General features: G+C 55.1%; 3 protein-coding genes across 13 annotated transcripts; 2 read left to right on the forward strand and 1 right to left on the reverse strand.

The window, feature by feature from the left end:
• Positions 1–2,499, forward strand: Tmub1 (transmembrane and ubiquitin like domain containing 1). 5 transcript variants are annotated; one of them, XM_038320501.1, is made up of 3 exons: positions 1–94; positions 982–1,400; positions 1,682–2,499. In XM_038320501.1, exons 2-3 carry the CDS (start codon positions 1,012–1,014, stop codon positions 2,031–2,033), a joined length of 741 nt encoding a protein of 246 aa, XP_038176429.1. In that variant the 5' UTR covers positions 1–94; positions 982–1,011; the 3' UTR covers positions 2,034–2,499. The 5 variants fall into 5 exon arrangements, with proteins under 5 accessions (XP_038176429.1, XP_038176432.1, XP_038176433.1 ...); XM_038320504.1 differs by having other exon boundaries at positions 66–199; XM_038320505.1 differs by lacking the exon at positions 1–94 and adding an exon at positions 235–636.
• Positions 2,500–2,696: 197 nt separating this feature from the next.
• Positions 2,697–6,935, forward strand: Fastk (Fas activated serine/threonine kinase). 4 transcript variants are annotated; one of them, XM_038320500.1, is made up of 10 exons: positions 2,702–2,912; positions 3,661–4,071; positions 4,502–4,681; positions 4,814–4,953; positions 5,535–5,748; positions 5,847–6,006; positions 6,160–6,251; positions 6,324–6,459; positions 6,537–6,651; positions 6,726–6,935. In XM_038320500.1, exons 1-10 carry the CDS (start codon positions 2,831–2,833, stop codon positions 6,831–6,833), a joined length of 1,638 nt encoding a protein of 545 aa, XP_038176428.1. In that variant the 5' UTR covers positions 2,702–2,830; the 3' UTR covers positions 6,834–6,935. The 4 variants fall into 4 exon arrangements, with proteins under 4 accessions (XP_038176425.1, XP_038176428.1, XP_038176427.1 ...); XM_038320497.1 differs by having other exon boundaries at positions 2,697–2,912; positions 5,847–6,251; XM_038320499.1 differs by lacking the exon at positions 2,702–2,912 and adding an exon at positions 2,936–3,168 and having other exon boundaries at positions 5,847–6,251.
• A 93-nt stretch (positions 6,936–7,028) lies between these two features.
• Slc4a2 (solute carrier family 4 member 2) lies at positions 7,029–24,037 on the reverse strand. 4 transcript variants are annotated; one of them, XM_038318469.1, is made up of 23 exons: positions 23,683–24,037; positions 20,252–20,365; positions 18,348–18,510; positions 17,962–18,206; positions 17,768–17,886; positions 16,425–16,657; positions 16,186–16,328; positions 14,813–14,993; positions 13,562–13,697; positions 13,301–13,466; positions 13,059–13,173; positions 12,762–12,946; positions 12,417–12,642; positions 12,007–12,222; positions 11,776–11,924; positions 11,497–11,691; positions 9,037–9,288; positions 8,837–8,926; positions 8,557–8,723; positions 7,952–8,205; positions 7,697–7,866; positions 7,342–7,515; positions 7,029–7,258 (listed from the first exon to the last, which is right to left on the reverse strand). In XM_038318469.1, the coding sequence occupies exons 2-23, from the start codon at positions 20,300–20,302 to the stop codon at positions 7,178–7,180; spliced, it is 3,711 nt and encodes a 1,236-aa protein (XP_038174397.1). In that variant the 5' UTR covers positions 20,303–20,365; positions 23,683–24,037; the 3' UTR covers positions 7,029–7,177. The 4 variants fall into 4 exon arrangements, with proteins under 4 accessions (XP_038174397.1, XP_038174396.1, XP_038174395.1 ...); XM_038318468.1 differs by having other exon boundaries at positions 23,465–24,037; XM_038318467.1 differs by lacking the exon at positions 23,683–24,037 and adding an exon at positions 22,421–22,595.
• Positions 24,038–24,232: the final 195 nt, after the last annotated feature.

Here is a 24,232-nt window from a genome sequence, read left to right on the forward strand (position 1 = left end):
GTGGGGAAGGAGAGGGACCTCAGGTGTCTGCGACCTCGGTGCCTCCGGCCCGGAAGTGCCCAGGGGGCCGAGATGGAGCTGGTGGAGTTGGGCGGTGAGTCGCCGCGTGTGACCGCGCCCACCCAGTCGCCCCGGGCCACAGCTGGGCTTTGCACGCCCCGCCCCGAGATCTCTGGTGCCCTCCTGCTGCGGAGGGGGGGGGGGGGAGGAGGCGGGCAGCTGGAAGGAGTGATGGAGCAGTGGGGGTGGGGAGAGCTAAGTCTAGGTTCTCCGGAAGAATCAAGGGTCTGGAGACCTCTGGGTTTGGCAAGGTTGCCCCCACAGGCGCTGAGGCTGAGTAGGGCTACTGTGGGGTGGGGTTTGGGTGGACCTAAGAAGGGGCCGAGCTGGGTAGGCAACTGAGCTCCCTAGGCTCCAGATTGGCCAAGGGCGGAGTTTGACGTTTAGCGTTGTCTGGGAAGCTTTGGGAAGCTCTGTATGTTGTGGGTGGGGTTTGGGTAGATGGTAAAGGGGAGTCTTAGGGGCTATAGGAGCCCCTTCTGTAGAGAGGAGAAACTTAAGGGACAGGACATCAGATGAGCTTTGCTGGGAATAGGTGAAGGAGTGAATTTTGGGATGAAGTGGACAAAAGTATAGGTAAGCTTTTGGGTAAAGTTTGATGGAGGCTAAATTTAGGAAGGGTTGCTTAGAAGAGCAAGGCCCTTGCTTGGATATAGGGTTTGGGTGAATTGGGGAGCTGAATGAAGACCTAGAACTCAGACAGCAAAGTTAAGACTTGGAATCTGGTGATGGAAAGGGACAAAACAAGAAGGCAAATTTGGGACTACAGGATGCTGGACCGGTCTGTATCCTGGGGTAGGTAAGAAGACAGAATAACTGGAATGGTGGGAGGGTTGTAGTACAGTGGATTCAAGGGCTTGTTGAAGTCGGGATGACTCCTGGTCAGAAAGCAGCCTCTCATCAATCCTTGTGCTTCTTTAGCTCGGTAGCACCTCTGGCAACTCAGGTGCCATGGCCTTGATTGAAGGAGTAGGCGATGAGGTGACTGTCCTTTTTTCGGTGCTTGCGTGCCTTCTGGTGCTGGCCCTTGCCTGGGTCTCAACACATACCACTGAGAATACAGACCCCCTGCCACAGCCATCAGGGACCACAACCCCAGCACAGCCCAGCGAAGCCATGGCAGCCACAGACAGCATCAGAGAGGAGGCCCCAGGGGCTGAGAGCCCCAGCCTGAGACACAGAGGTTCATCAGCACATCCAGAACCTGACACCGAGGTCACAGCAACAGCACCACCTCCTGACTCCCTGCAGGAACCCCTAGTGCTGCGGTTGAAATTTCTCAATGACTCTGAGCAGGTGGCCAGGGCCTGGCCTCAGGACACCATTGGCTCCTTGAAAAGGTAAGCTGGGAAGAGGGTAAGAACAGAATCCTAAAAATGGGGTGGGTGACTATAGAAAGGCCACTAGAGATATTTGAAGCTGACCCTTATTTTCTGTTTGAGAAAACTGTCTTCTCTGGACACTTACACCCTATAGCTGTTAACCTGTTCAAACCTGCCCCCCAGAGGCTAGGATCTGGGTGGTTTGTAGAGTGCAGGGGTGAAGGTTGGGATCGGTCCTCTGAGCAAAGGACCAGGACTTCCTGAGGCCTGCTCTCTTACCCAGGTCCCTCTCTCCTCAGGACCCAGTTTCCGGGCCGGGAACAGCAGGTTCGACTCATCTACCAAGGCCAACTGCTAGGAGACGACACCCAGACACTGGGCAGCCTCCACCTCCCCCCCAACTGCGTTCTCCACTGCCACGTGTCCACGAGAGTCGGTCCTCCACATCCCCCTTGCCCACCAGGGTCAGAGCCCGGCCCCTCCGGGCTGGAAATTGGCAGTCTTCTGTTGCCCCTGCTGCTTCTGCTGCTGCTCCTGCTTTGGTACTGCCAGATCCAGTACCGGCCCTTCTTTCCCCTGACAGCCACCCTGGGCCTGGCCGGCTTCACCCTGCTCCTCAGTCTCCTGGCCTTTGCCATGTATCGCCCGTAGTGCCTCCACGGGCTTTTGGCAGCGTAGCCAGCCCCTCTGGACCTCAGTCCCCAAGGCACAAAGGGAGCTGCTGTCTGCCCAGGCCCACCTCACCCACTGCCTGCCTTTTCCCACTCCCCTGGAGCCCAGCCTTGCGTCGCAGAGGACTCCAGAGCTTAGCGGAGGCTTCTCCCTGTGATCTTCATATCTCGGGGCCATCTTCTGGGGCTGTAGGCCCTCAGCCTTCGCAGACAGTGGGTTCTTCTGGATCAGGCACTTGCTGTCGCTGTCTTGGCCCGGCACAAAGCCGGGCCACCCCACTGGGCCCATCTTAGTGTGCTGCCACAGGACCTAGGTACGTCTAGTTCCAAAGAGCTGCCGTGGCTGAGTTGGGGACCGATGGACTGGGAGACTGGTGAAGGGGAGTTGAGAGAAGCAGAGCTGTTTTTTGGAATTTGTGCAGATTAAAGAAACTGTGACGTTTTCATTTCCAGTGTGTCTGTGCGGGGCTTGAGGGTGTGAGAGCCCCTTGTTCTGGGAGACCGGGACCTGCCCTAGGTCCTGTGTGCGCAAGCTGCCCAGGGCTGGACAGCGGACCACCGCTTTCCGCACCATTCCCACAGGTTTCAGGCCAGGCTCTGTGGCACCGCCTCCACAGCCGCGCGCACACTTCCCGGAAGCTGGAGGCGGGGCCCGCGGCTCCCCTGCTCGCAGCGCCTGCCGGGAGCCACGTCTCCGCTGTCTGGCACTGAGCTACGATTGGCGTCTGGGGGCGATCCGGGGGCTGCTGGGAAGATGGCGGACTCGGTGGCCGGCTGATGAGGAGGCCACGGGGGGAGCCCGACTCCCGGGCCCCGAAACCAACTGAGAGAGTGACCTACGCGGGGCCCGGGGAGTCATGTAGGGTGGCGTCTGCGGGGAGGGCTGTGGGAGGGTGGCGGGAGCTGGTGTTAGCGGCAGTGGCCACGGGCTGCTGCCCTCCCGGGGCCGGGACAGGGTGTGGGGGCCTCTCCCGCGGACAGCACCGACCCCGCGCCTTGGCAGACGGCGCACTGGGGCCCAGCACGCGCCCTGCGAGTCTGCGCTGTGTTCTCATTTCACTGGTGAGGAGACTTAGGCAGAGAGGCGGAGACACTTGTCCAAGGTCACGCAGCTGGTAAGTGGGAGCGCCCAGCATGGGACCTAGCACCGTCCGGCTGCAGAGCTCGCGTTCCGCCCACCCCGCCGTCGCCTCCAGCGAGAGGGGAGGTGGTCGGCAGGGCGTGTCGCCGGGACCACCAGGGCTCCAGGCTGGGTGTGACCACTAACCCTGTGAATGACCTCGGGCCTTAACCTCTTCGTCGCTCTGGGCCTTGTTTCTCCACCTGTGAAATGAGGTAATGCCAGCCCCGCGACTCCTCATCAGCGTGCACGGAGCATCGAAGGAGATGTGTATGTGAAATGTGTATAGAGCTGCACCGAGCACACTTAAAGAATTAGGATCTCTTTTGAAAGGAACGGGGAAAGGGGGCATGGTGGGGAAGAGTTCCAGATGAGTCCCTCTGGGTTAGTTTTACTTGAGGCCCTTTGGGTGGGGAATGAGGTAAGGACTAGATAGCGTATTTCCCCTCGAAGGAAACCTCACCCGGTTTTCTGGGCCACCCCTCAGGGTCTCCATCACCCACCTCCATGCTTCGAATCCTGCTCTCTGCCCAGAATTCCCCTGCTCGGCTGTCTGGTCTGCTGCTCATCCCGCCAGTACAGCCCTGTTGTTCGGGGCCAAGCAAGTCGGGGGACCGACCTTTTGGAGGAGGCCCTGTGCAAGGCCTTCAACGGCTTCTGGAACAGGCACGGAGCCCTGGGGAGCTGCTGCGATGGCTGAGCCAGAACCCCACCAAAGTGCGAGCTCATCACTACCCTGTGGCCCTCCGCCGTCTGGGACAGCTCTTGGTGTCTCAACCTAGGCCCTCCCCTGTGGAGCAGGCCACACTGCAGGACTTGAGTCAGCTCATCATCCGAAACTGCCCCTCCTTTGATGTGCACACCATCCATGTGTGTCTACACCTTGCAGTCTTACTTGGTGAGGAGGGTGTCAGAAGGTGTGGGTGTTCAGGGAAGAGTAGCGGAAGAGAGAGCAGAGGACTCAAGCTATTGAGAACTCTCAGATTCCCACCTAGTAACAGCACCTCCCCAAGTACACATGCTGAGTCCTCGGGTGGATGATCCTCATGGTGGATGTCCAAGTCAAACAACATTATTCTGCCTCTGCTGTATACTAGATTCCTTCTAATACTCCAGGGAGCCACAGCACTTTGTTAGACTTGGCACAAGGTGACTTGTCTAAGGCTTTCCCCACACACTGTTGACACATCATGCTCACGTGACCACCTCTCTCCACTGAAATCAGTACACCTTCCCACTCAAGAAATGAAGAAGAGGAAGTTGGGGACTCATTCGTTCCACTTGGCAAGATAGCACACTAGGATGGTCTCTGTCCCTCTCCCTCCCAGGCTTTCCATCAGATGGACCGCTCCTGCGTGCCCTGGAGCAGGAGCGAAGGTCCCGCCTCCTTCCAAAACCACCCTCCCCACATCAGCCTGCCATCCATGGTGGGCAAAGGTTGGAAATGGCCCTGAGCTGCCCCCATTTCCTGCGGTACCCTCATCAGCATCTGATCAGAAGCCTGGCAGGTGCCGAGGGTTAAAAGCAAAAGGGAGGCAAGGGATGAGATGGTGCCACTGGGATAGAGTGCCTGGGCTGGACCCAGTCTAGCCCCCAGCGGCCTTCCTTGAAGGCCCAATATGACAGGCTGTTCTTCACAGAGGCAAGGCCAGAAGAACTGACTCCCCATGTAATGGTGCTTCTGGCTCAGCACCTGGCCCGGCACCGGTTGCGGGAACCCCAGCTTCTGGAAGCCATTGCTCACTTCCTGGTGGTTGAGGAAGCCCAGCTCAACAGCAAGGTGGGCTGGCCTCCCACCCTCCCCTGCTTCTGAGTCATCCTCAGCTGCTCCATTGGGCCCAGCTCCCATCCAGCTTGTCTGGCTTCTGTAGCAAGCATTCTACCCAGGCTGTGTTCTGTACCCAGGATGTCTGTCTCTGCTTACTGGTTGTCCAGTTCCCATAATCAGTATAGTAGTATGTCTGGAGCCCTGAAACTTTCCAAAGCTCCTGCACAGCAGCCTAGCTCCATAGGATCCACTCCTACAGAGAGATCTATAGGCCATACACTTCCCCGCCCCCAGTTATGTCCCTCCTGTGAAGATACTGCTTATGTTTCAGAACTTGGAGTGTGTGCTGGTATAGAGGGCATTCTGCCTTGAAAATTACTGACAGAGCCAGGCCCCCCTGAGGTTGTGCCTATCAAACATGCCAGGGAACTTGGCATATGCCTCTAATCCTGGCAGAGGCAGAGAAAGGTGGATCTCTGAGTTTGAGGCCAGCCTGATCTGCATAGGGAGTTCCAAATTAACCTGAGACAAAGAAGACCCTGAAAGAAAGCAAAGCAGTGTTTGCTGCTGGATGCCGCTACCTTTTTCTGCAGGTGGTACAGAAGCTGGTCCTGCCCTTTGGGAGGTTGAACTACCTGCCTCTGAAGCAGCAGTTCATGCCCTGTCTTGAAAGGATCCTGGCTCGGGAAGCAGGGGTGGCACCCTTGGCCACAGTCAACATTTTGATGTCACTGTGCCAGCTACAGTGCTTGCCTTTCAGAGCCTTGCAGTTTGTCTTCTCCCCTAGTTTCATCAACCACATCAATGGTATGCAGACAGGATGGTTGGTGGGGCCAAGGGCTGCAGGGCAGGAGTGTGCCCAGGTGTCAGCGGCCCAGTGTCCCCCAGTCCCTGCTTCCCCACAGGCACCCCTCCTTCTCTGATTGTGCGACGCTACCTCTCTCTACTCGACACGGCCGTGGAGCTTGAACTCCCAGGGTACCAAGGCCCCCGCCTTCCCCAAAGACAGCGAGTGCCCATCTTCCCACAGCCCCTCATCACTGACCGTGCCCGCTGCAAATACAGGTGGGCCAGAGGAGGGGCAGCCACAGGAGCACAGAGTAGGAAAGCCATGTCTCCTAACAGAAGACTAGCCTTGAGGCAGCAAAGGGCCTTTGCAGGGTGGCAGTGCTCAGCAGGTACAGGGGCCTTCCCTCTACCACTGTCCTTTCTCCTCAGTCACAAGGACATAGTAGCCGAGGGGCTGCGCCAGCTGCTAGGGGAAGAAAAATACCACCAGGACCTGACTGTGCCTCCGGGCTACTGCACAGGTGAGGTGTGGATGGACGTGGGTGGCCAGCAGTCTAAAGCGGGCACAAGGCTAAGGCCTGTCTGCCCTGCAGACTTCTTGCTCTGTGTTGGTAGTTCTGGTGCGGTACTGCCGGTGAGGACACAAGACCCCTTCCTGCCCTACCCACCACAGTCCTGCCAACAGGACCAGGCTGGCTCTAACCCCACAACACAACACTCCACCCAAAGGTAAGGAAAATGAAACTGTTGGAGAGTCTTTCACTACTGGGCCAACAGCAACCTGAGCCAAGTCCACTCTACTTCAGGGTGGTGTTGATGCTGCGAGAACGCTGGCATTTCTGCCGGGATGGCAGGGTGCTTCTGGGCTCTCGTGCTCTGAGGGAGCGGCACCTGGGCCTGATGGGCTACCAACTCCTGCCGGTGAGAAGTCCTGTCCCACCCCACCCGTATGTGTATTAAGAGCCAAGCCACTGTAACCTGTCTTCTCTCTGCAGCTGCCATTTGAAGAATTGGAGTCTCAGAGAGGCCTGCCCCAACTCAAGAGCTACCTGAGGCAGAAACTTCAGGCCTTAGGCCTCCGCTGGGGACCTGAGGGTGGGTGAGGGAGCACATAGAGGGCTCAGGATGGAATCCCTATTGGGGAGGGGGCAATTTGCACTTTGGCTCCCTGTTGGCTTTTTCATTAAAATCCCTTTCCTTCCCCATGGTGAGTCTCATTTCTGGACCAAGGAACAGAGCTGGGGCGCATCTCTTTCTGTTCATGACCCCTACTAACCAAGACAGAAGACCAGGCCTAGTTTGGGGTTGAAGCACTTTACTGCAGGGTGGGGAGAAGGGGGCTTTAAATTATTCACTTAAATAAAAATGTGGAGGGGTAGGAAGGGAGCCCCAGCCCCCAACCCCTGTCCCCTACCCATTAGTCCCTCTGCTATGCTCTGGACAGCAGCTACACAGGCATGGGCATCTCGTTGTACTCGTCCACACCTTCACGCTCATCAAACACTGGCTCTGCCTCATTAGCATCCAGCTGTGAGAGGAATGGAATTGTTGACCTTTATAGAACCATGGAAGAGAGGAGTGGAGGAAAGAGATAGGGGAAGGGGTGCTTACACATTTCATTTCTCGCTCGGTGAAGATGCGGGTAAGTACCACCATGCGCAGTGGCACTGTGAGGATGAGGATGAAGGGGAAGGCCAGGGAGGCGGCTGTGGACATGACTGCCCAGAGCAGGGCCAGGCACAGCAACTGCAAGGCAGTGAACAGATGCATCCGCATGGTCCGAACCTGGGGGCAGAGAGAAGGCGAACCTAGACATATATCCCAGCCAGCCACAAGGCCCAGGACCCTCCTTCCTCTCTCCTGGGAGATGACCTACCACAGGGATTTCTAGAGCTACTATGTACAAGGAGGAGACAAACCATCTGGCTGAGGTGGGGTCCTGCACTCCTTGAATGCAGGAACTTACCTTCTTGACGTAGGTAACATCTGGGTGGTGTTTGGGTGGCATGAGTAGCAGGTGCAACCGCTCATAGAATTGGATCCCATTAAGGGAAGTAACTCCCATGTATAAGAAAATGCCAAAGAGTACAGCCAGGGGGATCTGTCGCAGTAGGTCCCCAATGACCATGGAGAGGCCTGGGAAAGGAGAAGAAACATTGTTTCCCTCCAGTGAACCTAGGGACCTACAGGAAAGGTGAGGTTCATAGTAAGGACAACATACCTACAAGCAGGGCCACCAGCAGCCCTGTCACCCGCTGTTCCTTGACCTCCTGAATCTTGGGTTTGTCTCCAGGTGCCACAGCCTTGCTCATGACAGTGAGAGCATTGGCATGAGTGACAGAGCGGACTGTGGCAGCAGCCAACCAAGGAAGGCCAAAAAGGGCACAGATGCCACCCATGGCTACAATGAGCAGCAGGTCCAGGTGGAAACCAGAGCCCTTCTGCAGCATCCGCTCTTTCTTGGAGATGATCAGCCTGGGGGAGGAGAGGCACTGTGAACCCCAGGGTCTCCACAGCATGGGAGATCATATCATTCCAGCAGGTCCCAGCCAGTTCTGGTGGACTCTGTTCATCACACTGGAACTCCACCACAAAACTGAACTTGTGTCCTTAGCTTGTATCTTACAGGATTCCTCTAAGCTAGGCTAGCTTGCATATGTGCCCTGTCCCACCTCAGCTAACATCAGTGATATTTCTGTTGCCTGCAAAAGAAGCTGGTTAGCTGGCATCCAGGGTCCCCTGAGGTCCTTGCCCCATGGTGATAGATCCTATACTGTATCCCTGAGCCTGAATGAGGACTCTGGTCCCTTAGCTAGGATGGCTCACGTGGTGATCTGTGTCTCCATGAAGATAAGGATGAACACCAGGACAGCAGGCAGCAGGCTGGCCACCATCATCCACACGGGAAAGGGGCTCTTTTCTCCAAGAGGGTTGATGACCCAGCCCCGCTTGTCTGGAGCTGTCACGGAGAATCCACTAGGCACACTCAGCTTCTGCAAGGCAGAGGGAGTGTACTGTTACACAGAGGGTACTCAGTGGAACATCAGAACCCAAGGTGGTGGAAACAGCCCAGTAGCACCTTTCTGCTACTTGTGCAATGCCTTACCTGGGTGTAGGTGTCCTCAATACTGTAATCCACAAGCACCATGATGAGGATCGCGATGGGCACCCCGAAGTCCCCAATTACCCGCCGGATCTAAGAGGGCAAGCACCATGCTCAGAGGCCCCCTATCCCATGCAACTCCCCCATACTTCCAAGTCATCCCCTTCCTGTCCTCAGCTCCTCCAGGCTGCAATCCTACATACCCGGCCAGGGAAGAACCGGCTGTTCTTGAATTTGCGAAGGAAGAAGGCGATGAAGAAGGTGCCAGCCATTAGCACCAGCGATAGCAAGGCCGTGTTGGGCTGGCCCCGGGGCTTCTCTGGTCCAGAGTGCATGGCTGTGCTGCCATTGTCTGGTACCAGCATGGTTGCTGTCCAAGTCATATTGCCACTGCTGCTGTCTGCCTCTGAGTCGTTGGAGACTGAGCAGCCATGGAGAGGGTGTTCCTGGAAGATCTGGGGAGGAGCCACAAAGGACCATGGGCTGAACTGGGGTCAGGGTGGATGTTGGCGAGGTAGAGGAGTCTGGCAAAGGCCAACCTGCCTTCTAGAAGCTTGTCTTACCTGGTTAGGAAAATGACTTAGTGCTTGCTTCAGTAGCACAGATACTAAAACTGGGTACAGAAAAGACCAGAATGGCCCTGTGCAAGGATGATATGCTGCACTGCAATGTCCCATATTTTCAAAAACTCAATCCAGTTTATTTATCTGTTTTTTTTTTTTTTTCCAAGAGTTCCTCTGTAGTCTTGGAGCCTGTCCTGGAACTCACTCTGTAGACCAAGCTGGTCTCGAACTCACAGAGATCTGCCTGCCTCTGCCTCCCAAGTGCTGGGACTAAAGGCGTGTGCCACCATTGCCCGGCTAATCCAGTTTATTTTAAGTTAACACTAAATCATTCATTCAGTGTCTCAAAGAAAGGTTACAGTCACAAATTCACATGTACAGGGTCTGACCATAAACATACAAAGTATGAGAAGTATGTGTGGAAATTTTCACTTAATTTAGTTCATTTTGCACAAATATTACTTATTTCTTTACAACATTTATTTAGTGTGTGTGTGTGTGTGTGTGTGTGTGTGTGTGTGTATGTATGTGTGTGGGCATGCATGTGCCACTCATAGCACCCATGTGGAGATCAGTATGACTTTCGGGAGTCAGTTCTCTTCTACCATTATGTGCGTCCCAAGAATCAAACTTAAGTCACCAGGTTTGATGGCAGTTAACTTCACCCACTGGGTCATCTTGTTGGCTCTCCACCAATATTTATTTATTTTTTCCTTTTTGAGATAGGGTCTCACTATGTGGACCAGACTGGCCTCAAACTCACAGAGATCTAACAGCCTCTGCTTCTGCATCCAGAATGCTGGGCTCAAACGTGTGTGCCACTGTACCCAATATCTCTTAATATAGCTCAGTAAAAGTTTGTCAGTAAACTTTATGAATTCCAAAAACCCAAATTACATTTCTTTAGATTCATTTTACTATTATGGCATTTAGACTCCAGTTTTTAAATTTTTAAATTTGTTTTGGAGCTGAGGAGACCAAACACAGGGCCTTGCACGTGCTAGGCAAACACTTTACCCCCGAGTTAAACCCTAGCCCCTATTACAGCCTTCAGAGAGAGTGGTCAGGAGCCCACTTCTCCACTGGCCAAAGACTGCACAGTCATGTCCTGAGCAGCTTTTTAAATGTCGGTATCTATGGGAGGCAATGTTCTCTTCATGTAAGTGCCTGTTCAGGGTTTCAGGTTTTTTTAAATGCCAAAAATTTTCATAATCACCTGCATGTAGAAATCTGTAAAATATTCAGAGACTATGAAAACCAACTGTTTCAGCTCATGTTGAGCAAGCATGACGTATAATAAAGAATTTGAAACTGAAAATGAAGTAAAAGAAAAAGATTTAGTTGAGACTAGAGAGTCTGGTGTAAGTGTAAGGCTGCATGGGGTGGACAGGGGGCAGAAAGGTCACGGGGAATGGGAGAGAGCCAGAGCCAAAGCTGGGCTCCAGGGGCTGAGGGAAGAGAAGGAACCCTGAGTACGGAGGATCAAGGATAGTAACTTCTGAGATTTGTGTGTGTTGACTGTGTGTCACCTCTGGGCCCTCATTTTTCCATTCCTGGATTCTAATGAAAATGCATGTTATCCTTGCTATGAAAAATATGAGTTTTTGAAATACTAATCTGATGTTGTTTGCTGATGACAAGGAGGCCATGGAAATATGGGGGTGGAGTGGGGAAGCACAAACTCTGCTGCACTCCCAACGGCTTTCCTGCTTTCCTAGCTCTTCTATCCTTCTCTTGATTCCATGTTACACTTTGTGCTTCTGAAGAGACGATGCCAGAATTAGCCTGGCCCGTAGTCCAGAAGAAAAAAACCAAGATATGCGACAGAAAAACACAATAAAGTGAAGAAAGCAAGGAAGGAAGCAACAGGACTCAATGGGTGAAGGTACTTGATGCCAAGCCCAATAATCTGAGCTCCATCAAAAGGTCAAAGAAGCGAAGCAACTCCTGTATGCAATCCTGACCTTCTCCACACGGGCACTGTGACACATGGACACATGCATGCGTGCACACACACAGAATAAAGAAAACTGAATTAAAACATTTTTCTAAAGACAAGACAGTATGCCCCAGGCTCCTTTGTACTCTACACATGCCCACCTTGATCAGCTTGTAGAAGGTCTCGTAGATGAAGATGAGGGAGATGAGGAAGGCGAAGATCTCCTGGGTGAATCGGGAGACAAAACGGACCAGGAAGCTCCCCTCCAGAGCCACCATGAGCAGGGCCAGGAACACCAGCCAGAAGCCAATCCACACTCGGCCCACCAAGTACTCCAACTGATTGCTGCTGCAGAACTGAGCAGAAAAGGTAGGGAGCCCTTAGGGTGACAGGAGCTGTGTCCAGGAAGGGCAGTGAAGTGAGACAGAAGGAGCTCTTACCGAGAAGAAGGCCTCCTCAAACACTAGCAGAGGCCCAGAGAAGCCAATCACCAGCAGTGGTTGAGCCCCGAGCAGGCAGAAGATCACACCTTGGAGTGCTGTGGACATGATCAGCTCTGATACTCCTATCAGGTCATGTGTCTTTTCTCCTGGAGTGGAAAAGGAACAAGCTCAGTACCTGGTGGCCAAGCCTTATGCCCACCTACCACCCCTGCTAAAGCCTCTCCTTACCCAGTAGGCCCCCAAAAGTGATGGCAGGAGACAGGGCGGCAAAGTAAATGAAGATCACAGCAGCCAGGCACTGAGGGTCAAGTGCATCGCGGAAGTCACTCAGGTAGTGGGGGTATCGGCGCCGCACATCACGGATCAGCCCCCCAAAGGGCCGGCCCGTCCTCCGAAGGGGATCATCTTCAGCTGCACCTGCCACCTCTACCATCTGCAGGAGCGCTGCAACCCAGGCCTCCGTCAGGGTGCCTGTAGAGCCCTCCGTCCCAAACATCCCATCAGGCCCTCCTCTGTGAACACATCGGCACCAGGAGCAACATAGTTGGCCTCCTTTGCCAGGCCCCTACAAGCCCTCTATTGCCCTCAGACTCCCTCCTTAAAGTAGCATCTCCTGACCCAGGCCTACATGGGCGTACCCTTATCTTGGGCAGACTTGGGTTCTAGCCCAGCCCCAGGGGGTAACAGGCGGCCCTGTTCCTCTCGCTTCTTTAGCATCTGGCGTTGGAAATGGGCAACGGAACGCAGCAGCTCCTCGCCCTGCACTTCTGAAGGGGGTAGCACCACACTGCAGTCCAGGAAGGCATTGATAGCAGTCAGCAAGTCGTCCCGTTCATCTGCCAGGTAGGCCGCCTCGTGGAATTGCTGCTCAAGCAGATGGGAATCAAGGAGTATACTAGGAGGGGGCCAGACTGGGAACTGGGGTTGCACAAGGTTAGTGGCTGAAGCAGGATTGCATAGGATCAGATGGAGAAGAAGCTGACCTTGTCAGACATGAGGGTGGAGATCGAGCGGCCAATCTCATGGTAGTCCATGTTGGCACTGCTGGGGCCCAGAAGCAGGAAGAGGAAACGCACGGGTACAGGCACCTCCAGGACTGCATCCAGTTCCACAGCCTCCCGCAGACGCACAAAGGCCATGGTGGGGCGAGAAAGGAACTCCACACAGCCTAGGGATATGGAGTCACCATGGGCAAGAGCAGTTGACAGGAGCCCTCTGGTCTCTAAGTCCTGGATGGCCCTGAAACCCAGCCTCTACTATCCCCTATCTCCCTCACATACCCACAAGGACCACGGTAGCCTCAGCATTCTCGGGGATCTTCTCCAGCAGCTTCAGCTCATGCTTGGACTTGGAGCGTGTAATGCCTGCAGGTGGGGCTGGGGGTGGGAGTTCACGCTAGGGGTTGGGAAGGGAGGAAGAGAACAGAACTCAGTCTAGGCAGCACCTCCCACATGCCTCAGCTGCATCTCCACATTGCTCATATCCTACTGCCAGCCCCTAGACAGGGTTCATTCCCCTTCACCTCTCTGTCCACCTCCAGTCGGGTCTCAGGAACACCACCGATGAGCGGCTCCGTGACGTGAGGATCACTCTCGGTCCCCTGGGCATGGTGATGCCCCAGCAGAGAGCCTAGAGAACCCGCTGAGATGTTTCGGGGAAAGGAGAACTCTTTCTCGTCACTTGGGTGGCTGATGGGACAAAGGACAGTGAGGGTCAGGAAAGATAACAGTGAGGCCAGGGCCAGGGAGGCAGGATGTGATGGGGTCCCGCCCTGACGCCACACCTGTGTTTCAGCAGAAGGGCGCGAAGCACATTGGCTCTATCCTCTGCCTTGATCTGGTCAGAGATGACCATCTGTTCCACCACCTGATGGGCAACCCCAGGCAGGGTCTGCTGATCCAGGTCCAAGAGCACAGCTCCTGCGATAAGGTGGCAGGAAGGGAACCAGTAACAGCAGTGGGGAGCAGATGGAAGGAAGAATGGAAACAGGTTGGCGCAGCCAGGCAGGGTAGGCCAAAGGTCTGGGCTTGAGTACCAGCTCTGTTCCTAAAGCTTCTACCACTTTGCCTTTCTCACCTATTTGTCCCCCTCCTTCTCCCCTCTCAGGAATACTGTATGAGGTTGATAAAAACTACCAAGATTTAGTTATCCGATGCCTTATCCCAGAAGCGCCCAGCTGAGGTGACCCAGGGCACCCACTACAGCTACATCCTCTTTGCTGTAAGAAACTCATGGTGCTGCCTCCCCATGATGCTCCTGGGGTCCTGGATCTCCCTCATATTCCAGCTAGTCTGTGGCCTTGTCCACATGGCAACTCTGGGGTCAACTGAAAGTTTCCAGACTTCCCCCTTCACTTCTGCAAGCCCAGTGGGTACTTGCTGGTACCCCAAAATGTGTAGAAATGGAACTCCTCTCAAAAGCTACCGGGCCACTTATCTGGCAAGGTCAACTTTCCAGAACAGAGGAATAAACAGACTCAACTGCTCCTGGGCAGCCAAAACAGCCTGAGCGATAAAGCTCTCCCTCTGGCGTTTTACCCAGAGCCTAGAAACTTCACTTGCAGCGTGTTTGCTTCGTTTGGAAACAATTCCAAGAGCAGAGTTCTCTGTCCTCAGCTGCTTAGAAACAGCCTTTGAAAGAATAACTGGGAGTGATTACCCAACAGGAAGGAGGAAGCAAGTCCACCCGAGTCCTGAGCCTCTGGGTATTTAGTGTCATTTAGACAACCCTACAGGTTAGGTAATATTCCCAGCTCCTCTAAGGCGGTAAGAAGGAAGCTGGGTGTGGTAACACATGCCAGTAATTCCAGCACTCAGGAGGTTGGGGCAGAAGGATATGGAGTTCAAGGCCAGTACCAGCTAAATAGTGAGTTCAAGGCTAGACTGGGCTACTTGAGGCCCCTAAAACAAAACACGCTATAGAAGGCGTGTCAGGAATGTCAGATGTTTTTCATCCAAATGCTTTCAAGTCATTTTTAGCTTCAGTTATGGAGGTAGAAACAAAGGGTTCTTATAGCAGGTAAATGGAGGTGTACCGTGGGCCAGTGTTCTCCGGAGCTCCAGGAGGCTTCGGAAGGACAGTGAGGCCACATGAGGCTTCCCCCAGCGCTCGGTCTCCTCTTCCACATCCTCCTCAAATTTTATCCAGCGGGCTGTCTCCCGCCACTGAGGCTCCTGGTTTTTGTCCAACAGCAACTCATTCAGCTCCACAAACACCTTGGGGTGAGATGAGAAAATGCTGCAGGGACACAGCCAGAGGCTGCTGGGATCCACCTCAGGAGCAGGGACACAGCCAGAGGCTGCTGGGATCCACCTCAGCTGCAGGGACACAGCCAGAGGCTGCTGGGATCCACCTCAGCAGCAGGGACACAGCCAGAGGCTGCTGGGATCCACCTCAGCAGCAGGGACACAGCCAGAGGCTGCTGGGATCCACCTCAGGAGCAGCAGCACCAGAAGCATACATGACCTAGGGCCATGGTGGACGGTACACAGGCATGCATGACTTACTAACCAGACATGGGTTTCCCTCATCTGTAAAATATCTACTGAAGAGGATTCACGGAGCCAAGTGGAGTCACCATGCAAGGAAGCCATGGGCTTCTGGAGACCAACAAAACTAACAGCAACCGAGCGGTGGATTATTCTGTACTCCCAGCCCTCAGGACACTGGGGCAGAAAGGGCTGAGGCAGAACTGCCTTATGTTGGAGGCCAGCCTGGGTTCCATAGCAAATTCTAAGCCAGTCTAGACTACAAAACAACAGGGCACGGTCATCTCTATAGGACACTGCCAGGGTGGTAGCAGGAAAGGATTTGCTGAGGATGGGAACCGTCCCTAGCTGGGCAGTGGCCATTTGGGTGCTATGGGCGTAATGTGTCCCTGGACTGGACACTTGGCATAGGTGTGATTTACATTACAGTGCTATTATACCTCAATAAAAACATTTAAAAAGGAAACCACACTATGTCAAAGTTCAGAGCCTTGCAGTCTGAGATGGGCAGGGTCCCTAAATAACTAAGTGACCTTGATCAAGGAACAGACCTGGTTTATGGCTGATACCACCTGTACTATTTCTCCTTCACCAGCTGGTGGAAGGTTCAGATGAGCAGGGAAGCGGGGCTTTGACAATGAAGTACTACATGCAGGCAGCCTGAGGGTTCCCTGTTTTCTCCTGCAGACCACTTCCTGCAGCCTGCGAGCAGATGGCTGAGATACACACCTCAGGGAAGGCTCACCTTGCTGAAGGTTCACCTCGCTGAAGGCTCACCTCAGGGAACACAGTATGAGACCATACTGCCCTAAGGATGCAGTGGGCAGCCTTCCCTATTACAGAGGCAGCTCTGGGGCACCACTATTGGTCTGCCTGGTAGAAGGGGAGGTGATAGAAGACATGATATAGATAGATGTACCTCATGGGGCTTATGGGGGGCCCGCGGTCGTGCCCGAGGTGTGGGGCCAGGCTCTCGACCTTCCCGGGCAGCTTGTGTAGAACCTTTGGCATTCTTTCTCACCAAGTGTCGCCGTACCCCAGGAACATCCTCAAACCGGTGACCTGGGGGTGCATAGAGGACCAGGATCAGTTTCCTCCTTTTCTTACCCTTTGTCCCACCAACAATGAGACTGATTATAGGCCCCAGAAAGCACTCACTTTTCATGAGGTCAAGGTCAGCTGTGGCCAGTGTCTGGGCCTCACTCTCATCAGTAGGGACCCTGGGCAGTAGTGCTTGCTCCACCCCTGTCATACTGCCAATCCGTCTTCTCTCCTGAAGGTTGTAACTTCGATGTCCAGGCTGGGCTTTGGTCAGGGGACGTCCTGCAGCACCTCCGTCATCACCTCCAGCCGTGCCACTGGCCACCGCTACCATCTCCTCCACCAGGGTTCTGCAGAAAGAATAGTGTGAGTCCAAAGAGCCAGAGAAGCACTCTTACCTCAGCCCTCCTCGCTCCCACTCTTGCAAGGTGGGCATGTGAGAAGACTTGAGGATTCTGAGAGCTGACAGCCAGCTCTAAATCCCAGCTCTAGCCTTTCGGGGTTGTGCAGTGGCTGTAGCTACCCCAAGGCTAATCTCGATATAAACCTTCCTCATAGCACGAGCAAAGGCCAGCATTCCTCAGTGTTTTAGAAGGTGAGGTTTGGGGAAAGTAACATTCAGAGCCTAGCATTTATCAATATTAACTCCCTTGCCCTTCCAACCTGGCAGTGGGCTTTGAAACTGTAGCCAGACAGCTATGTTTATGGAGGACTGAGCCTTGCCCTTCAAATGCACCAGTTCCTGCCCCTACTCCTATCCTCTGCCAATGCCAGCATCCACTCAGCCCACGACCTCGCTATGCCACGGTCTTGCCTGCTTCTCCTTTCCTTCCTCAGTGCCAGGATTTCCTTGCGCCTCCCACCTGTTCCCCTGCCAGCCTGGCACCCAGTGAGCCTATACACTCACTCTCTAGAGGGACACCATGCCCTTTATTTCCCATAGCACATCACGCTGCCTGGTACCCAGAAACAACAGGTCTGTGATAGTCATAACCTTGAGATTTTGTCCAAAGTCATTTCCTCCTGGAAGCCTTCTCTGGCTAGTGCCCCCCACACTCCTACCAAGCGCCTGGACTGACTCTGCCTGTACCCGGTCACTGGATGCAGGGATGTTCTGCTGCCACCACTTCAGGTAGCAACATCTGCTTTCCAACTGGGTGTACTTGGCAGCTCCCGAAAAGAAAGAGGGGCTTCTAGTGAGTACTCCATCATTGGCCCAGTGCTCAAGCCAGTGCTGGGGACGGGGGCAGCTGAGACTGGTAAACCACCCTGTAATCCTTATCAAGGCCAGTAAACTCTGTCCTGTCATGCTCTCACCTCCCCAAGTAGCTGGGGAGAGACAGGCCTGGGATCTGAACCCTAGCCTGGTTAGTTCAGGACTCCTGCTTTCTTTCATGCCTCCTCCCTGCTCTAGCAAGGGGAGTGCCTACTTAGAACACTGCTGAGTACGGTCTACTTACCCCGTCTGTGCCCCTTTGGTGGCTCGGGAAGCTATCTCCTGGTGGGGCATCTGTGTAGGGGGAGTTGGGCTTGTTCTCTCTGCCTTCCGTTCTCCACTTTCATCCTCTTGAAGAAAGAACTGCAAGAGGAACAAACAGGTAAAAGTAAGGGCAGGACCCTGCTGACAGCCCCCCAGGGCTGAGACACCACTTACCTGCACTGAAGAAGGTGTAGAGGCAGGGGATGGCTGCTGTGGGGGAGCCCTGGACCCTTCAGCTTCACTGGTTTCATCCTCATCTTCCTCCCCTTCCTCGATTGTAGGGGTTTCCCCAGTGGGAGAGGCTCCAGGGCGCCTCCGAGGTTTCCGTCCTGGGCCCTGGGGAGTCTTGCGGCGGCGGGCATCAGGAGGCAGATGGGTGGACAGTGGATGGTGGATATGGTGGGAGGACTGGCGGTGGTCTGCAGGGAGGAGGGACTCAGCAGCAGGCAAGCACAGCATCCCTCTTCGCAGGCCTGGCCTCTCCCACTAAGACCCAGCCCATTCTCTGTTAGACAGTTCAAGCTGAGCCCTCAGCCTCCCTTTCCTGGCTGCCCTCTCACATTCAAAGTCTTCCTCCCCATAGCTTCGGCCTGGCTCCTCTCCTCCTCGGGATCCAGCCTCCTGCAGGATCTCCTCGAACCGTTCTACACCTAGGGTACGAAGTTCGTCTTCTTCTTGCTCAGGGAACCCAGGTGTTCCAGGGCTCAGGCTTTCAGGCTCCGGCTGTGAGAAAGAACAGACGGGATTCCCTGGGAATTGTACCCGAAGGCCCTAATCTGCCCAAGGCTAGAGATCTAGTGACTCTATCAACCTATCATCTCCAGCACACAAACTGAATCCCACTGGCAGCAACTTAATCCTTCCAACGTAGGGACCTAATCCACATCCCCAGCAACTACAGCCTCCAATGCCAGGGACCTAGCTTCCCAGCAGCTCACCCCCCTAAAAATGGCCCAATGAATCCAGGGCAGGCCCACACTAGAAAACTCCACAGAGCTCCTAGTCTAGCCCTTCTGCAACCAGGCAGAATGTGAACTTCCCTGTTACCGCGGCAGAAGAAATTCCTTTGGCTGGAGGACAATGGCTGAGCTTTAAAAGTAACTTCTGAAGGCATCTAAGCTAACTGCCTCAGAGGAGTTCTGAGTCAAACCTAACCCTGCCTGGACAGAAGTGTATGCTCCTGCTTGTCCAGAAAGCCCCCATCCCCTTCATAGCAGCACACTCGCCCACCTAGGCGGCACTATCCTCCCCTCACAGCCAGCCAGCCAGCCAGTCCCGCCCCTCACCCCACCCCCACTCCCCCCACCTGAGTCATCCTGCGGGAGAGCAGCAGCTGACAGCAGGGCCAGGGCAGGCCAGAACTGCAGGAAAGCTCAGGCCGGCTAAAGGACCAGCAGCCTGGCCCAGCAAGCCCAGCAGCACTGGTCCAGCCCCCCTACCCACCCCACCCCCAGCAGGTCTCAGCTCCAGGCGCCACCACCAAATATTTGCTCAAGAGCTTCGGGACCTGAAGGGCATCAGGACCTCCAAAGGCCAGGGTATGCCACCCCTTCCATGGCAGTGCCAGCTGCTACAGCAAGGAAGAGCCAGAGAGAAGGAACAGTCTTGGGGAGACATGCAGGGGTAGAGGTGGGGGGGACACAGAAAAAAAATCCAGGGCAGGGAGGGACAAGGGACTGGAGAAAGGAGGTCCTGCCCAGCTCATCTCTCTGCAGCTCCAGCAGACTCTCCCAAGCACTTGCCCCATTTCAAACAGAAGCAGCTGGGCAGGAGGAAGCTGGTGAGTGAGGGAGCAGCAGGCAGGGAGCAAGAGAGGCACCAGCTCCTGAGGAGCTTGTTGGGTGGGGGAATGGGCCATCTCCTCAAACCTGAGGTTGTAGGAGGAAGTCCATGGCGGCAGGGGTGAACCTGGAAGGGGGAGGGCACCAGCCAGTGTCCCTTCCCAGTCACGTGCCCCGATGGGCTAAAGTGACCAATATAATGTGGCTGATTGTGCCACCAGAGTTAATCATTAGACTCCTTAGGAAAATCAGAAGAGGGCCATGTGGGGTAGTGGCTACATCGGGGAGGGGGGAGGGCGGGCCTGGATGGCACGTGGGCCAGGGGCGGGGCCAGTCACTGCCGGCAAGCTCCGACTAGAACTTTGGTGTGTAGAACTTCTGGGGGGGGGGGGGAAGCTTATACAGTTAATACCCAGAAAGAGAGGGTAACAGGGCTTAAGATCTAGGGCCCTCAAACTTCTATCCAAACTGCCCCTAAACTGGTTTCATTCAACTCCTCAGACAAATGGAGACCACCTGTCCCTCCCATTCCCCATTTCAGCATCCTCATGCTCGCAGCAAAATCTGGGTATGGATGGCAGTGCCTCTCAATCCAACACAGCTTCTTTTTTTTGTAGTTTCTGCACCCCACCCACACCCCACTGGAGCCTGGGCCAACTCACCTGCAGGCTGGGCGGGCTTACCTTGTGCAAAGAATCTGCGCCCGAGGCGGGGCGCCTGGGGGCGCTGCTCATGGCCAAATCTTAGCCCTTTTCGCTGTCGCTTCGGCTTTCAGGGCAACAAGGTGGAGGCATAACCTGAGTAGGGAAAAGGGCTAGTCACCATGGGGGAGGAGGAGACCAATCCCCGGCCCAGCTCAGCTGTCTGCCATGGTAGTGTCTCCGACTATACCAGATCCTGTAGCTCTCAGAGGTAGCAAGAACAAAGAGGAGAGTTAGGTATAGGAAAAGAAGACCAAAGGGTTGGACTGCAGATAAGGGGCTGGCTGGCTGGCACAAAGACAGTAGAGAGAACAGAAGCATAAAGGGAAGAAGCAACAAAAATGAGGCAGGAAGGAGTCAAGGCCCAGCCCTGGAAAGAAAGCAGAAGAGATGAGGGAGGGAATGGTAAAGAACAGAAGGATCAGGAATGAAGGGCCAAACGGGAACAGAAACCAGGGGCTCCTGGAGGTGAGCCTGAGACCAGAAAGGGGTGTGGTAGGGAGTGAGACACCCCACAGAGCAAGAGGGGTGTGGAGGCCAGGGTGGCTGGCTTCCCAAACAGAAAAAAGAGGACCAGAAAGAACTTTGGAGAAAACCCAAAAGGGAAAGCAGGGGGCCTGCGAGTAAGAAGGTGGCGCCCCCACAGGGCAGGCCGACCAGCAGCACGACCAGCCTAGGCATAGGACAGACGCAGGCTCCCCAGTGCAGCTCCACTTACTCAGTAGGACGAAGGACAAACGAAGGGACTGGACAGTGGGGCTTATAATGGGGGAGGGGCACGTGACATCGTCAAGGGGGTGGGCACAAGAATCCTGAGGGGCAGTCTCTATCCCTCCCCTCCCTAGCCCTGGGCCAGGAAAATCTGAGTGGCAGGGCAGCCCTCCTGACAGTGACTCTAGGGTGTGAGCTCTGTGAGGGGGGTGGAGGGAACCCAACCAGTGCAAACTGGGGTACCCATTCCTAGTGAAGACACCACCCAAGGCTCTCCAAAGGTAACAAGGCCAAGCTGTTGTGCTGCTGGGAACTGGGGTTGTCTGACTTACGGCTACCTTGGCAGTGAGACAAGTTAGTACAGGGTCAAAAAATAGAGGTCTTGGGGGGATCAGCCCAGGGTGGGGAGTCTGGGCTACACATTCCTGGCAAGAATTCCAACTCAGCTGACTGATCTTTCCACCTCCCCCCTCAGACGGCCTTCAGCCAGGGCCAGCCAGTGTGGGGGAGAGGTGCCAGGGAGGGGACCTGGTCTAGGAGTGGTATAGGGAATCTGTCCTCAGCACCTGCAGGTGCTCACTCCCACCTCCAGGCTTTGCCCTTAAGTGTGTTCCTCCACCAAGCCCTCCTCCCTTTACCCATGAGCCCCCACCCCTCCCCCGCGGTCGTAGAATACAAAGCAGCCTCTGTCCAGAGCATCGGTGCCGATAATCCTAGTGGGGGCACATTCCCCGGACCAGCCCCGACGGGCCCGAAGGATTAGCATCTTTCCCCCAGCCCAAGGGATTAGCAGTCCAGACCCCCACTTGGGCATTAACCATTCCCCAAGTGAATTTGTACATTCCACAGATCTTGGCTGTAGGGCTGGTGGGGGCGGAGAGAGTTTGATAAAGTGGACCCAGATTTGAGGCAGCACTGCCTCCACACCCAGCAAGGAGTTTCCTAAACAGAGAAGGGAGCCCTCTAAAAATCAAACTTCAGGCTCTTCTTTCCCATCCTCACCCAGTTGATCCCCCTTATGTCTGACCTCTTGTCCTGACCTGACCCGCCAACCCCCTTTCAGGGCTCTACTTTCCAATTGCGAGATCCGGGGGATTGAGGTCCTGGGCAACCCCCAAACTGGCAAGTTTCGGGGGGAAAGGGTAGTCTGGAACCCGCCCCGGAGTGAGAGAGCAAGCTGAAGGCAGCAACTCCCTGAGACTACCCCCTCCTGGTGGCAGGGGGCGCGGCACCCTGGCTTTAGCTAACTCTTAAAAGGCGGACCCCGGAATCTCGTTTCGGAGAGGTACTCTCACTCACCTACCCATCCTTCTCTCTCCCTAAGACCTCGCTCCCTGCGCCCCAGTCTCCGCCCTTTCCTCCACTTCCACTCCCTCGGCGCTCGAGTCTCCAGTCCCCCCCCCCTTCGCGGCCCTCCCCCTCCCCCACCTATCTGCTTACCCGCTAGCTCTGGATTTCGTGTCCTGGGGGTCTCCGGGTCTCCCCTGATCCTCCGGAACCCTCGCGCGCTCCCGACGACTTCCCAGTGCCCACCCCGGGGCGCGCCCCCGCCGCTCCCAACTTCTCCCAACTCAACTTTCCCCCGCGCCGCGGGCAGGCCAGCCTCCAGCGTGCGCGCCCCCCGCAGAGCGCCGTGCGCGGCCCCGGCGCAGCTAGCTGAGTGGTGGAGAGAGGCCGCTGAGACTCGGCGGCGGGAGGGCGCTCCTAGGCACAGTCCGACACCGCCGGCTCGGCACCCCGGCTGTCCCCCACCACCGCCACGCCCGCAAAACCTCCGGGGACGCCCTCTTTTGGTCTAGTGAACTACCTCTGGGAGGAAAGGAGTCAGTTTCACATTGGGGATCGAGGGAGGGCCAGGAAATGGAGACTGAGGGACTTGAACTACAGATTCTCTGGCGTTAAGGCTCAGCAGGGCTCCTGCCCAATCAAACCCACTGCCTTCAAGAAAGCCCTGGTGTCTGCTTGAGAGAACGGATGGCACAAGAATGTGAGGGGTAATGATGCTAGAGTTGGGTGACCGTGACCCTGAACTGATAGAAAACCTAACGACTTGTTGAGGACTCGCTTTCGCTCGAACTGCCTCAGCGCTGAATGGAACCCTATTCGCAGTCGACATCTCTATTTTAAAGACCTTAGCGTGTCATCCCGTTTTCTCAACTAAACCAAGTATTTCAGATAAAGAATGCACTTTAATGCATCTTCAGTTTGCCACGTGGGCGATTCACAGTATTGTTTATGAAAAAGCACTCAGATTTAAGTAAGTTAATAACAAATGGTTAGCGCTACTCTGGTTCTGGCGCTGAGGAATGCTGTTTGGGGCCGTTTTCGCCCGGTTCACAGCCCTCAAGAATGCAATAATGAGACAATTAGAGAGCAGTGCAAGAAAATCTATAATCAGCTCCTTTATGGGGTGAGGTAAAGGCTGCTTGCTGCAAGTGGTGTAGCATCTGTCTGTGGTCTTGTCTGTTGAGGGGAGTAACTGACCTGCCAGTCCTCGTGGGCCACACCCTGGCTGACTCCAGTGGGCCTGCTCTGAAGACTGGGATCTGGGGGGACACCCAGGCTCCAGTCAGCTGGTCTCGGCATGTCAAAGTGGAGCCTCTGGAGTCCGGTGGCTTTCAAGACGATAAAATGGGCCCAGCAGAAAGAGGGGGCTCTGGCGTGTGTCCCTCCACTCAAATCCAGCCTCTAATGGGGCACACCTGTCTCGCTGCCCAGCCCTGTGGTCAGCTGGTCCCTGTGAGGTCATCAGCAGTAAGACATCGCTCAGAGTCATTCCCCAATCAGTCCAGGGGTCACCAGGTGGCCTAGGGAGCGGTGGAAACTAGTGCTGAAGCTGTCAGGAGGTCGCTGGCGACTCAATACACCCAACCAGGTTAGAGCCGGGCCAACAGCGCCCGGGATCTAGGCCGTCAAACGCAAACTTCAAGCGGAGTACCCCACCACCACCCTCACTGTATTCTGGAACGCGTAGTCCCGGAGCGGCCCTTTTCTGGAAGGCTGTGAGCACAGAAAAGGCATTATAACAAGAGCGGGGCACACTGGGAACCTCCGCGCCTCTGCGGAGACGCCCGAAAAGCGGACACGCGATGCTTTCTGGGAGTTGAAGTTTAAGGTTTGTCTTTGAGGTGGAAACGAGTCCCGGGAGTTGATCGCTGCATAGAGTCCGAGCGCAGCCTGTTGGACTTTGTAGTCCTCATGCCCTCCGTCACGGGCATTCTTGGGAAACATGGCCATCCCAGAACTACAAGT

The sequence above is a fragment of the Arvicola amphibius genome, chromosome 2, assembly GCF_903992535.2.
Source record: "Arvicola amphibius chromosome 2, mArvAmp1.2, whole genome shotgun sequence".
Lineage (NCBI taxonomy): Eukaryota > Metazoa > Chordata > Mammalia > Rodentia > Cricetidae > Arvicola > Arvicola amphibius.

What these genes read in the sequence shown, in the direction of transcription:
- Slc4a2 (XM_038318469.1), bottom strand. Translation starts at nt 20,302, where the DNA reads ATGAGCAGCGCCCCCAGGCGCCCCGCCTCGGGCGCAGATTCTTTGCAC. An exon ending in GGCTACCGTGGTCCTTGTGG is followed by an intron (nt 12,947 to 13,058) that starts GTATGTGAGGGA and finishes CCATATCCCTAG; the next exon opens with GCTGTGTGGAGTTCCTTTCT. An exon ending in GCCGGTTCTTCCCTGGCCGG is followed by an intron (nt 8,927 to 9,036) that starts GTATGTAGGATT and finishes TTGCCCTCTTAG; the next exon opens with ATCCGGCGGGTAATTGGGGA.
- Tmub1 (XM_038320501.1), top strand. Translation starts at nt 1,012, where the DNA reads ATGGCCTTGATTGAAGGAGTAGGCGATGAGGTGACTGTCCTTTTTTCG. An exon ending in ACCATTGGCTCCTTGAAAAG is followed by an intron (nt 1,401 to 1,681) that starts GTAAGCTGGGAA and finishes CTCTCTCCTCAG; the next exon opens with GACCCAGTTTCCGGGCCGGG.
- Fastk (XM_038320497.1), top strand. Translation starts at nt 2,831, where the DNA reads ATGAGGAGGCCACGGGGGGAGCCCGACTCCCGGGCCCCGAAACCAACT. An exon ending in ACACAACACTCCACCCAAAG is followed by an intron (nt 6,460 to 6,536) that starts GTAAGGAAAATG and finishes ACTCTACTTCAG; the next exon opens with GGTGGTGTTGATGCTGCGAG. An exon ending in TGGGCTACCAACTCCTGCCG is followed by an intron (nt 6,652 to 6,725) that starts GTGAGAAGTCCT and finishes TTCTCTCTGCAG; the next exon opens with CTGCCATTTGAAGAATTGGA.